The sequence below is a fragment of the Mustelus asterias genome, chromosome 14 (assembly GCF_964213995.1).
Source record: "Mustelus asterias chromosome 14, sMusAst1.hap1.1, whole genome shotgun sequence".
Classification (NCBI taxonomy): domain Eukaryota; kingdom Metazoa; phylum Chordata; class Chondrichthyes; order Carcharhiniformes; family Triakidae; genus Mustelus; species Mustelus asterias.
In genome coordinates, this window is record NC_135814.1 from 52,811,860 (window position 1) to 52,825,900 (window position 14,041).

General features: G+C 41.1%; 1 protein-coding gene across 4 annotated transcripts in view; it reads right to left on the minus strand.

Annotated features, from left to right (window-relative positions):
- The window catches only part of ubr3 (ubiquitin protein ligase E3 component n-recognin 3), a 325,538-nt gene that overhangs the window by 189,248 nt on the left and 122,249 nt on the right, over nucleotides 1-14,041 (minus strand). For 2 of the 4 annotated variants that reach the window (XM_078228376.1, XM_078228375.1), the window contains exons 22-23: nucleotides 13,461-13,493; nucleotides 12,285-12,748 (exon numbers count right to left, since the gene is read on the minus strand). In XM_078228376.1, the coding sequence (XP_078084502.1) occupies nucleotides 12,285-12,748; nucleotides 13,461-13,493 (497 nt within the window). The remainder of the gene's footprint in view (nucleotides 1-12,284; nucleotides 12,749-13,460; nucleotides 13,494-14,041) is intronic. The other 2 variants (XM_078228378.1, XM_078228377.1) reach the window with 1 other exon arrangement.

The following is a 14,041-nucleotide window of genomic DNA, read 5'->3' on the forward strand; positions in this document are numbered from 1 at the left end:
AAGGTCTTATGAGGAAAGGCTGAGGGACTCAAGGTTGTTTTCGTTAGAGAGAAGAAGGTTAAGAGGCGACTTAATAGAGGCATACAAGATGATCAGAGGATTAGATAGGGTGGATAGTGAGAGCCTTTTTCCTCGGATGGTGATAGCTAGCACAAGGGGACATAGCTTTAAATTGAGGGGTGATAGATATAGGACAGATATCAGAGGTAGGTTCTTTACTCAGAGAGTAGTAAGGGCGTGGAATGCCCTGCCTGCAGCAGTAGTGGACTCGCCAACATTAAGGGCATTTAAATGGCCATTGGATAAACATATGGATGATATTGGAATAGTGCAGGTTAGATGGGCTTTAGATTGGTTTCACAGGTTGGCGCAACATCGCGGGATGAAGGGCCTGTACTGCGCTGTAATGTTCTATGTTCTATAACGCTGAAGGAACTGTGCATACTGTTGGTATCCATGAGTTCTTGGATCTCCCATTCTCTTTCTACCCACCATTTGTTCTTTATGTTGTGGCTTTTATGCTGTACCACTGCCTTCAGCCACCTGTACGAGTGTTGCTTTTCTCAAGCCATGGTGAAGTTTCCAGTCAATTAGACCTTTGCGCGCTCTCAATTTCGGCAAACCAGTCATGATGTTTCCTGGTGGAGAGACCAACAACCTTTTCGCATGTTCTTGTTATGGTGGATTTTAGGATTGACCAGGCAGTATGGGCATAATGTAGCTCTTGGTAGCTGAGAGTTGGAAAATTGGCAGTGAGGCGCTGACTGAGAAGGACTGCCTCAGTGAAATCTTTCAGGCCATCAACGCTAATTTTCTTGCAGATTCACTTTTGTAGCTTCCATTGTATGAGGTTGGCATATTGGAAAAAGTGGCGATCATTCCTGCGTTCCTCAGTACCCATCATGGGATGGATGATGTGGACCTCTCATTAGTCCCTTCTTCAAACTATGACATATTCAACCAAGTGCCAGTATTTGGGCTGAGAGTGTTGACATGAGGTCTTGTCCTTGTCTTACTAATGAACAGGGTTTTGCTTATGACAAGGTCACGTTCTAGACATTTTGTCAGGAACAGGATTCCATTGAGTTTGCTTTCCCAGTCCTTCCTTGCACATCACATCCTCCCACAGATTTGCGTCCTTCTCAATTTCCAAGGATTAGTTTTGCGCCTACTGGGACTCAGGTTAGGGATTGCTTAATATAGGTGTAGAATCCCTCCTTGGTCTCATCTGTTGCATCAAAGTAGGAACATATTCACTGATGACAGGGCAGGAGTGTCAGCCTCTGCAATTGTCCCAACAGGTTTGAGGTTCTTTCAGCTTGTTTAGATGAGAGTGGGGGCTGCAGGATGGATGAGCTGTTTGACCATGGCACTGTGGGACAGGAAGCCATTCAAGAGGGTGAGCCCATAAGAATGTAGTGGTAGAAGGGGACAGTATAGTGAGGGGGATTGACACTGTTCTCTGCAGCAAAGAGCCAGAGTCCAGTTCTGTAGAATGGACTCAAAACATTAACTGTGTTTCTCTTTCCACAGATGCTGCCAGACCTGCTGAATTTATTTGAGTCCAGGCCGTGTTACCTGCCCGATGCCAGGGTTCGGGAAATCTGCTCTGGGCTGGAGAGGAACTTGCAGTGGAAGGGGGACGATTACGTTGTCGTGGTCCATGTAGATATCAACGACACAGGGTGATGAGATGAGAGGAGCATCTCCACAAATCGCCACACAACTGATGTTAAACTGACAGGACTGCAGTTAGCTAGTTTGTCTCCCCATCCATTCATAAATAATCAAGCTGTATTTGCAATTTTTCAGTTGGAGGACTAATTCCTGAATCTGGAAAGCTTTGGAAAATTATGATGAATACATTCATTACCCTCCAAATCAAATAAATAATTATTTTGTAATTTTTAAAACCAAAACAAAAACACAGCTGGTATACATTTTATTTCAACAAGATGGTTAATTTTTTTAATATTGAACATAGGAACATAAGAACTAGGAGCAGGAGTAGGCCATCTGGCCCTCGAGCCTGCTCCGCCATTCAATAAGATCATGGCTGATCTATTTATAGATTCAGCTCCACTTACCCGCCCGCTCACCATAATCCTTAATTCCTTTACTGTTCAAATATTTCTATCCTTGCCTTAAAAACATTCAATGAGGTTGCCTCAACTACTTTACTGAGCAGGGAATTCCACAGATTCACAACCCTTTGGGTGAAGAAGTTCCTCCTCAACTCTGTCCTAAATCTGCTCCCCCTTATTTTGAGGCTCTGCCCCCAGTTCTAGTTTCACCCACCAGTGGAAAAAAATCTCACTGCTTCTATCTTATCTATTCCCTTCATAATCTTATATGTTTCTATAAGATCTCCCCTCATTCTTCTAAATTCCAATAAGTATAGCTCCAATCTAATCAGTCTCTCTTCATAAGCCAAACCTCACAACTCCGGAATCAACCTAGTGAATCTCCTCTGCACCCCCTCCAGTGCTAGTACATCCTTTCTCAAGTAAGGAGACCAAAACTGTACACAGTACTCCAGGTGTGGCCTCACCAGTACCTTATTACAACTGCAACATAACCTCCCTATTTTTAAACTCCATCCCTCTAGCAATGAAGGACAAAATTCCACTTGCCTTCTTAATTACCTGCTGCACCTGCAAACCAACTTTTTGCGATTCATGCACACAGATACCCAAGTCCTTCTGCACAGCAGCATGCTGCAACTTTTCACCATTTAAATAATAGTCCATTTTGCTGTTATTCCTACCAAAATGGATGACCTCACATTTATCAACATTGCACTCCATCTGCCAGACCCTTGCCCACTCACTTAAATATCTATATCCCTCTGCAGACTTTCAGTATCCTCTGCACATTTTGCTCTACCAACATCCTGACATTGGAAACACATTGATGTTCCTTCACGGTCACTGGGTCAAAATCCTGGAACTCCTTTCCTAACAGGCCTGCCAGTGCACCTAAATCATATGGACTCCAGCAGTTGAAGGCGGCAGTTCATTGTCACCTTCTAATGGGCAATTAAGGATGGACAAATGGTTCACCCATACACCAAAATAGAGATCTCCATACATGCACAAAAAAACCAATGCGCTCCTCCAGTAACAACCAGACACTTCTACCAATCCATATTCACCTACATTTCTTCCTAGATGCCCAAATCATCTTTACTTTCATCCCCAAAACTTGGAAACAGATGCTTTGACCGTAGCAGTTCAGTCCACAGGGCTAAACTTCATGAAAAGATAGCCAACTGTTCAGAGTCAAATCAGGAAGCAAGATCTTTCTAGTGCACCAGGACAAGAAGTTTAAAGAGCTCCAACTGTTGAACTCAGTTTTGTGAGCATTTTTCAAGTGAACAAGCAGGAGCCAGATTAAAGGAGCTCTTGGCCATATTTGGCCTGCAGTCAGTGTACTGGATCCTCCAAATGTATAACAAGCTCCCAAATGTAAACACTGTCCATTGATTAAATACATTAACATTTTAGTCAATTCAATCTTTGCTCTGGTGACTGAAAGAACCTTAGTATTGAGTAATTCTATGTTAGTATCTGGTGGTAACCAGGTAGGCCTCAAATAACTAATGTGATGTATAAAAACTTGATGGTTGCCGTTTCTTTGAATTGTTCTGAAGTACGACCTTAGCCTGAACTCAATTATCTTTCAGATCTGACGTGCTTTTCGTCAAAAATCAAGCGGCCATGCTGATCTGTTTCTGTTCCATGGCTCTAAAATTATGAAACTTAGTAGATAATGCAGGTAAGTGTGTAAGCATCAAATTACTGGAAGGAATTGTGAGTAACAAATCTGAAATTGATCATCATCAAAGGTACATCAAGGAGATGGAAGATGGCCTTTATTGAGCAATTTAGAATCTCACAATCCTCATTTTGATCAAAGTATGGCAAATATATATATTTTTTGAAAATTCAGTTCAGGTTAATTAAAAAACAGTGCTAAAAGTTTTAGAGAATTTCAGTAAAAGAACACAAAGTGAGCAAATCCACAAAATCAATAGATGAAACTAACTTATTCCTGTACACAGAAATAACATAGGATTTGCTACCAATGATAGAAAGAAAAGACCAGAAACATTGGTCAGCACGTTGTTTGGGGTAGTGGGTAACTTAAGCAAACTGGCTCCTTCACATTGTACTAAAACCTTTAAAAAACACCAACTAAAATTCATTCATCCTAATCTGACTAACTGAACTCTAACTAGAAACTGAACATTGGATTAATTTAGAAAATGTGATTTCAACTGAAGAATGAGATTGATGAATTTTTGATAAAGGTGCTCTTTAATATCTCATTATTTAAGAAGTGCAATTCACATCTTAACACCTGCAAGACTACTGGAAAAAAAACAATCTGAACAAACTGCAGCTCTACTCCACATTACTTTAATGCTTCAGACCAGAATTAAGGCCGAGGGCTTTGAAGCATGGCACCAAGAAACAAACTAAATGTTTCTGACAGGAATTGAATTTTCAGCTACAGGGCATGCATTCCACTTGGCACTAAGATTATGTGCTGAGAGGCCTAAAGCTTATATAAAAGTGAGGGAAGGGCATTCCATTTTCCTAAGAAGCCAAGCATTTCCTCAACTACGGGGATATTTGAGCACCTTTTTTAAAAAAAAGAACACAAGAATCTAGCCATCGCCCCACCCACATTCTGATAGAGGAAAATTAACCTTAGAAAGTGCCCCTCAACAGTTCCACATCTGAAACTGCTTTTTCCTTCATCCCTCTTCTTGGCTGTTTTCTCAACTTCATGCTCCATTTCTCTACTCTGGTCCAATGTCACCACTATTTTCTGTTCCTCCCCCTCCCCTTGCTCTGTGCTCCTTACCTTCTCGCATCCTTCTCCCTGTACCCATATTCGTTCCAACTCCTAGTTCTTTCCTCCCTACACTTTTATCCTGTTATCCTGTCACAATTTATCCTACTTGACCTGAATACAGGAACCGGCCTTGGCTCCTTGCATACATCGCTGCAGGAGATCAACTAGTATCTTCAATTATACTCTTGCATATGGCATGCATTTTGTTACAATTTTATATTGGAGCCAATTTCAACTTAATCCACCTGACTGAAAACCAAAGGGATCAGACCAACAGCCCGTTCGTTATACAGCATACTTGATTTTGTTTTCCATTAAAGCCAATAGAAAGCAAAATTAGACTTAGCAATACAACGGCTGGCTGATCTGAAATTAGCTTCCCAAAAGACAGGGCAAGTTAGTTTACCTCCTGCGCAGAATACAAAGTCACTGGATCACAATCTCCGAACTCAAATTGGGGGGACGGGGGTGTTCCCCAAAGATGTGCTGGGGAACCCTTCTCGGAACTTGGGCAGGAGTTTACATGGCAATTGCACAGAAATGCAAACATTCTTTGGGCAATTGCCCTGCACTGGGAACCATCCAAAAATGTATTTAAATCCAAATTTTAGATGGTTCCGACAGGCTTACACCAATAGTTACTTGGAAAAGGTCAGAATAATTAATGGATAGCTATTGTATCGACCCACAGGAACCACATCCCCATATTTTAGATACTTACCTTCCCCCTGGCCTGTCATTGACCTTTAAATTTCAATGGGACCGTTAACTACCTAGTTTAGGGTGGCCAGTGCCGTAAAAAGAGGGTGTATCATAGAATCACAGAAACCCTACAGTGCAGAAAGAGGCCATTTGGCCCATCGAGTCCGCACCGACCACAATCCCACCCAGGCCGTACCCCCATATCCCTACATATTTACCCGCTAATCCCTCTAACCTACACGTCAGGATACTAAGGGGCAATTTTAGCATGGCCAATCAACCTAACCCGCACAGCTTTGGACTGTGGGAGGAAACCGGAGCACCCGGAGGAAACCCACGCAGACTCGAGGAGAATGTGCAAACTCCACACAGACAGTGACCCAAGCCGGGAATCGAACCCAGGACCCTAAAGCTGTTTAGCAGCAGTGCTAACCACTGTGCTACCGTGCCGCCTTCATTTTGAGCTGGACTTTGACACTGAGCCCTGGAGATGAGGTGCGCTACCTGGATCTCACCCGGCCTGAGTCAGAAGATTAGGTGAGACAGCCTCAGAAGGAAATTGACATGTAATTGGGCGCTGAGTGGCAATCCAATGCTGATTCCTACTCCCAAGAACTTGATGTCGCAAAGTTAGGCATCACTGTTATCTTTTTTGCACATTAATGATGTTTGGAGCTGCTAAGTAGAGCATTGGCTAGAAGGCATCACTTACTATCACTATTGCTGACTCTTTGCATCATTTTACTGGTCAATAATTGCATTGGGGAAAATAGGTATTTAGCACCTTGAGGCACAATCCTCCCAGAAAATTCTAAGTGTGGTCTCCGGCGGGAAATGTAGTGCGATTCCCCCCGGGTTGGTCAGCGCAATCTCAATCACAATCCACACACATTCAGAATTTATTTGGAGCTTGGGGTGATTTGCATCATGAATCAGATGTGCGAGACCTAAAGGTGCCTGCAAGGACGGCTTGTAAGGGTGCCCTGATCTCAGAATAATGCTACAGAACAACCCCCAAACCCCTCACCCACCGCCATCAAGCCCACCTTACACCCCCCACAATCACTGGCATCAGCCCAATCCCCGACACCTTGCTATGGGGTCACAAAGGCCCAGCGCCACCTTCAGCCCCATCCCCAAATCCCTACTTCAAGCCCCACCTCTTGGTAGTACCAACCTGACACTGTCAGGAGGCAGTACCAGGGCATGTCCAACCATGTCCCTGACCAGGGGTTATGATGTCCTCCAAGCTCCCCAGCGTGGTCAACACATCTATACAGAGAATTCAACAGAGACTTCCTCATTGATGAACCCTTACACTTTGTCTAAGTGGTGCCAATTATTTGTATTGGTTAAAACTAGCTCCTGTGAAGCCATGTTATTTAGACCATGAAGTGCTGCATAAATAATCATAAACCCTCCTTTGAAGGAGCCAGCAGCTGCCACTCAAGAGGATTGTAAAAGTTAATGGGACATGAAATGTAATGTGAACAAAGCACTTCAAAGCCTTTAAAAGCAATAAATAGAAGACTAGCTCCTGCAACCTGACAGCTCTTTAAATTGATATACTGAGAGATAGTTCAAAGCTTTTAAAAGGAACAAGTGAAGACTTGCCATGCAGCCCCCATCCCAGGGGAGACCCCAACCTGAACTCCTCCAGCCTAGCCCGAGCCCCACAATCCCCAGCTCCCTTGAAGGACCCCTCTTTGCACCCTGGCAGCAGACGCTTTGTCCTTTGGTACCCTGAAGGCAAATGGAGAGAGGTACTCACCTCCTTTCTCCCATCGTTCATGATGCCCCGCTTTTAGGGACCTGTAATGACTAGCACCCTGTTGACGTCTGCTGGGGATGCAGGAGTATATTGGGAGGCTGCTGTATTTGACTTTAATCTCACTAATGAGATTAAAATGAATGGAAATGATTTTGGATCAGGTTCTCACCCGGTGCAAATCCCACTTCAGGCCTCATGCCAAATTCACAGGCCTAGCGGGATTTGAGCCTGGGGCGAAAGGGGCTGGAGATTTGCCCCCTTAATATATGAAAGAGAGTTCCTTGTGAAAACCAATAATGGTTTTCTGTCGATATTCAACAAACACATTCACCAGCTGCAGTGGCCTATATCAGCCTGAAATTAAGAAGAATCAAATGAATAAAGCAGTGTTGGTCAAATAGTTAGCTTTAATGCATCATTAGATTTCAAGTTGGATTTTAGTAGCACTGATGATGGACTGGCCAATAATCACCTAAAGATAACTCTTAAAAACGTTTGCCATTAAAATTTAATAATTTTAGAAAAACAAAAATGGGTTTGCCTTTAGTTCCTTCCATTTCCGACAATGCCCATAAATTTCCTAATAGCTTGAGGCATGTCTTACTTAAACTTGGTCTTATTGTAAACGGAGTTCCCTAATAAGATGACATCAACAGATCTTGACAGATTCAATTCAGTAATTTTTTCTGGTAGCTTAAGGGGTAGACACAGTAAGGCTGCAAATATCAGCAGCAATTTGACTTCTGCTATAGTGCAGTATTGGTTTCTATGGCAACAGCCCATCTTGAGAGAAATACTACCTTTGTCTTTGCCTACAGGTCAGATCAGCAAAAAAATGGGTCATCACCACCTGTTTATTGCCCATTCCATTTACATTACTGTTAAATTTGACTTGAAATCCAAAATGAATTAAAGCTAGCCTATTTGAACAAAACTGCTTTGTTTCATTGGATGAATCGTAATTTCAGATTTTTGTATGTCTCTACTGCTGGTAAATGTGTTTGTTGAAAGGTAAAATTAGGTGGACGGAAAATCTGCAAAGCAAAAATGAGTGAAAGCTACAGAAATTCATGTCCATTATGCTCGTGTCTTTCTCGCTAACAATTTTGTAAATTGTGTAATTTTTCGACTGCAAATTTACACAAAGTAACATTATAACAGCTGTGAGGCTTTTTAGGAAATGCAAGCAGTTTAAATTGAAATTAATTCTCTACTTTGAAATCCAACATAATATGACAGTTTAAAAAAACATGATTGATTGAATCACTTTCCTATTCCAATTGTTTTAACAGCGTATACAATTACAAGTGAAATGCTAAAGAGCAAAGCATCTGAAAACATCTGAAAAGGATTGTGCTCTGTGCATTTAACAACTTTTGGTGCAGATTTTTTTACATTTATGGTTTATTTTTATTTTCTTCTTCTCCGGTAATCAAAGTTTTTAATGCCTCGAGTACAATATATTGCAAACTAATGCACAAATTGCTTTACTGCAATGATTGTTAGCTTATTTGAATTTTTTGCAGCACCACTGGATTTCAGAGCTCCACCACTATGTAGAGACAAACTCAAAAGAAAAATATAGTTTCAACCCCATTTGCCACAGGCAAAATAAAAAGACCAATATTCTTTTCATTCTAAGGAGATAAAACCAGAGATGATTATAACATAGAAAGATGCCATTCAGTCCATCATGTCTGTGCAGCCTAAAAATAAAAAAACTAACCATCCATTCTAATTCCATCTTCCAGCAACTGGTCCATGGCCTAGCAGGTTACAGCACTTCAGATGCAGATCCAGGTACTTTTAAGCAACTTGAGTATTTCTGCCTCCACCACCAAATCAGGCAGTGAATTCCAGATACGGACCATCCTCTGGGTGAAGAAGATTTTCCTCATGTCCTCGTTAAAATCCTTCCACCAAATTTGTGTCTCCTGGTAATTGACTTCTCCAGTAGGGGAAACAGGTCTTTCCTGTCTACTCTATCTCGGCCCCTCATAATCTCGTACACCAAAATTAGGTCACCCCTTAGCCTCCTCTGTTCTGAGGAAAACAACCATAGCCTTTCTCATCTTTCCCCTTGGTTGCAATTTTTCAACCCTGGCAACAAGTTTGTAATTCTCCTCTGCACTCTCTCCAGGACAATTATGTACTTCTTGCAATGTGACGATCAGAACTGCACACAGAATTCCAGCTGAGGACTAGACAGTGTTTTATATTGTTCCATCATGACATCCCTGCTCTTGTATTCTGTATCACATCAGATAAAGAAAAGCATTCCGTATGCTTTTTTTGAAACTGTCTTATCCATCTGGCCTGCCACCTTCAGGGACTTCTGAACATGAATATCAAATTCTCTCACTTCCTTTACCCCTCTCAGTATCTTATTGTTCATTGTGTATACCTTAGCTTTTTTTGCCCTCCCTAAATGCATTACCTCACACTTCTCAGCATTGAATTCCATTTGCCACTTTCCTGCCAACTCAACCAAACCATTGATAACATTCTGGAGACAACAGCGATCCTTTTCACTACCAACTACATGGCCAATTTTTCTGTCATCTGCAAATTTTTGATTTGATTTATTATTGTCACATGTATTGGGATAGAGTGAAAAGTAGTTTCTTGTGCACAATACAGACAAAACATACCGTTCATGGAGTACATAGAGGAGAAGGAAAGGAGAGGGTGCAGAATATAGTGTTACAGTCATAGCTAGGGTGTAGAGAAAGATCAGCTTAATATATGATAGGTTTATCAAAAGGTTTTCAATCATGCCTCCCAGATTTAAGTCCAAATGATGAATTTATAAAACAACAGCAAGAGACCCAACACTGAGCCCTGTGGCATGCCACCGGAAACCACCTCCCATTCGCAAGAACAACCATCAACTATTACCCATTGCATCCTGCCACTGAGCCAATTTTAAAACAAACTCGTCACCTTCCCCTGAATACCATAGGTTTCTGCTTTTCCGACAGTTTGCCATGTGGGACCTTGTCAAATGCCTTACTGAAAGCCATGGTGACAATATTCACTGCACCACCCTCATCAATCCTCCTCGTTACTTTCCTGAAAAATTTGATTAAATTAGCAAGACACAACCTTCTCCCTAAAACCATGCCAACTATCCAATTAGTGCATGAGTTTCTAAGTGACAGTATATCCTGTCCCTCAGAATTAATACTCATAATCAGTCCACCATCGAAGTCAGACTGACCGGACAAAAATTATTTGGTTTACCCCTCGCACTCTTTTTAAGTAATAGTACAACATTCCCAGATCTCCAATCCTCTAATACCTTGCCTGTATCTGGTGAAGTTTGGAAGATGATCCTCAGAGTAGCTGCTATTTCCTCCCTGGCTCCCTTTAACAGTCTGGGATATAATCCATCTGGTCCTGCTGATTTATCCACCTTCACGGGTGACAGTCCCTCCAGGATGCCCTGTCTTATCATGCTCACCGTATCTAATATTTTACAATCCTCCTCTTTAACCGGAACATCTGCATCATCCTCTCCTTTGCAAAAACTCATTAATAATCAAACCCACATCTTCTGCATCCACACATAAGTTGCCCTGATAGGCCTTACCCTTTCTTTAGTTACTCTCTTGCTCTTAATGTACTCGCAAAATAACTTTGGGTTTTCCTTGATTTTACCTGCTGATATTTTTAATTTTCTCCCTTTGCTTTCCTAATTTCCACTTTATTTCACCCCTGTACTTTCTATACACCTCTGGAATTTCTATTATTTTTGTGACTGTCAAAAGCTTTCTTCCTCTGCTATATCTTACCCCGTATGCTTCTGGATAAACAGGGGCTTTTGATTTAGAAGTCACACTCTGGGGCGGCGCAGTGGCAGACTGGTTAGCACTGGTGCCTCACAGTGCCAGGGACACAGGTTCGATTCCAGGCTTGGGTCACTGTCTGTGCAAAGTCTGCACACTCTCCGTGTGCCTGCGTGGGTTTCCTCCGAGCGCTCTGGTTCCTCCCACAGTCCAAAAGGCATGCTGGTTAGGTGCATTGGCCATGCTAAATTCTCCCTCAGCGTACCTGAACAGGCGCCGTTGTGTGGCGACTGGGGATTTTCACAGTAACTTCATTGCCACGTAAGCCTACTTGTGACACTAAATTTAATAAATTTAAACTTAATCTTTGTATGGACCTGCCTACACTGTGCGCACAGAATCTTGTGTTAGAATGCCTTCTGTTGATCTGTCACTGACTTTCCTACGAGCAGTTCTATCTAGTCCACTTTTCAGATCACTTTTCAGCTTTGTAAAATTTGTTTTCCTCCAATTTAGAACTTTTACTCCTGTCCTATCTTTGTCCTTATCCATTATGGCACTAAAGCTAACTGTATTATGGTAATTATCTCCAAAATGGTCACCCACTACTATTTCATCCACTTGCTGTGCTTCATTTCCTAAGACTAAAATTGTTACATACTGACTAAAAAAGTATCTTGAATGAGGTTCAAGAATTTTGTGCGCTCTGTGTCTTTCATACTGTTCATATCCCAGTTGATATTAGGCTACTTGAGGACCTCAGGTATTATTGCCCTACTGTCCTTGCACTCTATACTGAGTGCATTTTTGGACTTACTTTTCTTTGGGCCATCATCTTTCACCCTTGCTGGGAGTATCATTGTTATAACTTCACTTTGCTGTACAAAATGCAAATGATTATATGCTGATATAGTGATGCCATTCATCATGGTGCTTCACTCGTTAAAAATATTTTGAGTGCAAGCAATTGTCCCATTATTAGATCTTTTTTAAACTGTGGTATACAATTAAAACCCTTAAAACAAAGTTAGGATGCAATTACTATTTGCAAATGTACTGTTCAAAATATGTAATTCACATAAATTAGTTTTAATTTCTAATTAGTTTGGTTTTCAATTTCATTCCATCAAATCTGCACATACTTCCAGTGGAGCATTTACCTTTCTTCTTTATCCAAAGCTTTCTTATCTGCTGAACTACTCTTCTTAGGAGGTACAGGCGGTGCCACTTTCCGACAGATCTCCTCAATGCTACACTTGTTTTGCCGACTTCGTGCTGCAATTTTTATTAAAATTCTTTCTATTGCTGTTATTCCATCACCATGGACTTGTTGCATCGGGTCCAACCTGGATGTAGACTCTGCATCTTCTAACCAGAATGGATAGTAGGAGTTTTGTTTTCCTGAGAGTTTATGATGGAGCTTGATAAGGAGAGAAAGCATACTTTCTCTGACTTCCAAAATGGTTGTGGTAAGTTGTGGAGTTGAGTTAGGAGCAGTCCACTTTGATGTCTTTGGTCTAACTGCTGCAGCCTGAACAGCATTGCCACTGTTGCGATTTATTATCTCCTGAAACTTGCGTCTACGTTCTGCAACTAAACTGAAGACCTGAGCTGTATTTGAATTCTAGAAGAAAAATGAAATGAAAATCAAATTAATTGCAATAACAAATTTAAATCAGGAGTTTAAATATCAGGGGATGTTCACAACTGCTAATTCTCCTGCCATTAAAGTAGAATGTCAACCTGCTGCACACATGTGAAATCATTTTGTTGTTAATATGCTGTCAACCATGGTGAGGCATTTTCTTTGCTTCTTTAAAAATGCACTGAAGCACCACTTCAGGACAAACAACCCAAATTCAATTTCTAAATTAAATCTATGGAATTTGAAAACCAGATGAATCCTCAATTTCTACATCCAAGCAGTAAGAAAGACTTCCCCATTTTTTTCTGGTGGTATAACCATCAACCACTGTTTTCTTTTTTAAAACTTGCAAAATTGTCAGTATAAGGCAAACAATTTGTGTTCACATAAATCAAAGTATACTTAGCACCATGTATCAAGTTGGACAAAATCAGGTTTGGAAGGGAAAAGCTATGGATGAGATTTGAATTCATTCAAACCCCATGCACTTGGAGAGATAAAAATCAGGCCAAACATCCCTGACAGTAAATTGGGGACTTAGGGCTTACTCAAAGTTAAAAGGTAATTTTAAGCAGCACTCAGACTAATTTTGTTTTATTCTACAATGTCTATTCATGAAGTGAATTATGCAACACTGCACAAAAATACTTTGACAGATTGGTTAGTCAAATCAAGACAAAAATTGAAGTACCTCTCTGTTGAGAGTAGTAGCCCTTCTTGATCCCTATTACATAGGAAGAGAAACAGGAAAGTTGTTGTAAAGCAGAGAAAGGTTAGTTTTAAAAGTAAAAGATACAATTTTTCAATAAGAATGTAAGCACTCTTGCATGCCCTGCAATGCTTCATTTTTCTTCCATCCTATCTTAGCAAATATGAATTCTGTACTGGTGAGACAAATATAGTTCCCAAGTTTGTTTTTATGTGTCACTGGCTATGTGGTAATCCCAGTATGACACTGAAAGGGACCAAAAATTCCCTTAGTATCTTCTCCAAGCAATTACAATAATCTGTTTTGGAAACCATTTTTATTCTGAGTGCTACAGATCCAAACGACCATGTGAATTAACATGAATGTTGAATCTCTGATTTCGCAGCCTTCCTTAATCAATATCACCTTCCAATTAAACAACTCCATAAACACAATGCTACCCACTTGATCCTGGCATTTCTCAAGGTATACTTCTTCAGTTTCCAATTAGGTTCTCCTGCCAATTTCCTCCCTTTAACCTCATCCTTTTATTATCTTCATCTACCCCCGGAAAAAAACAACTT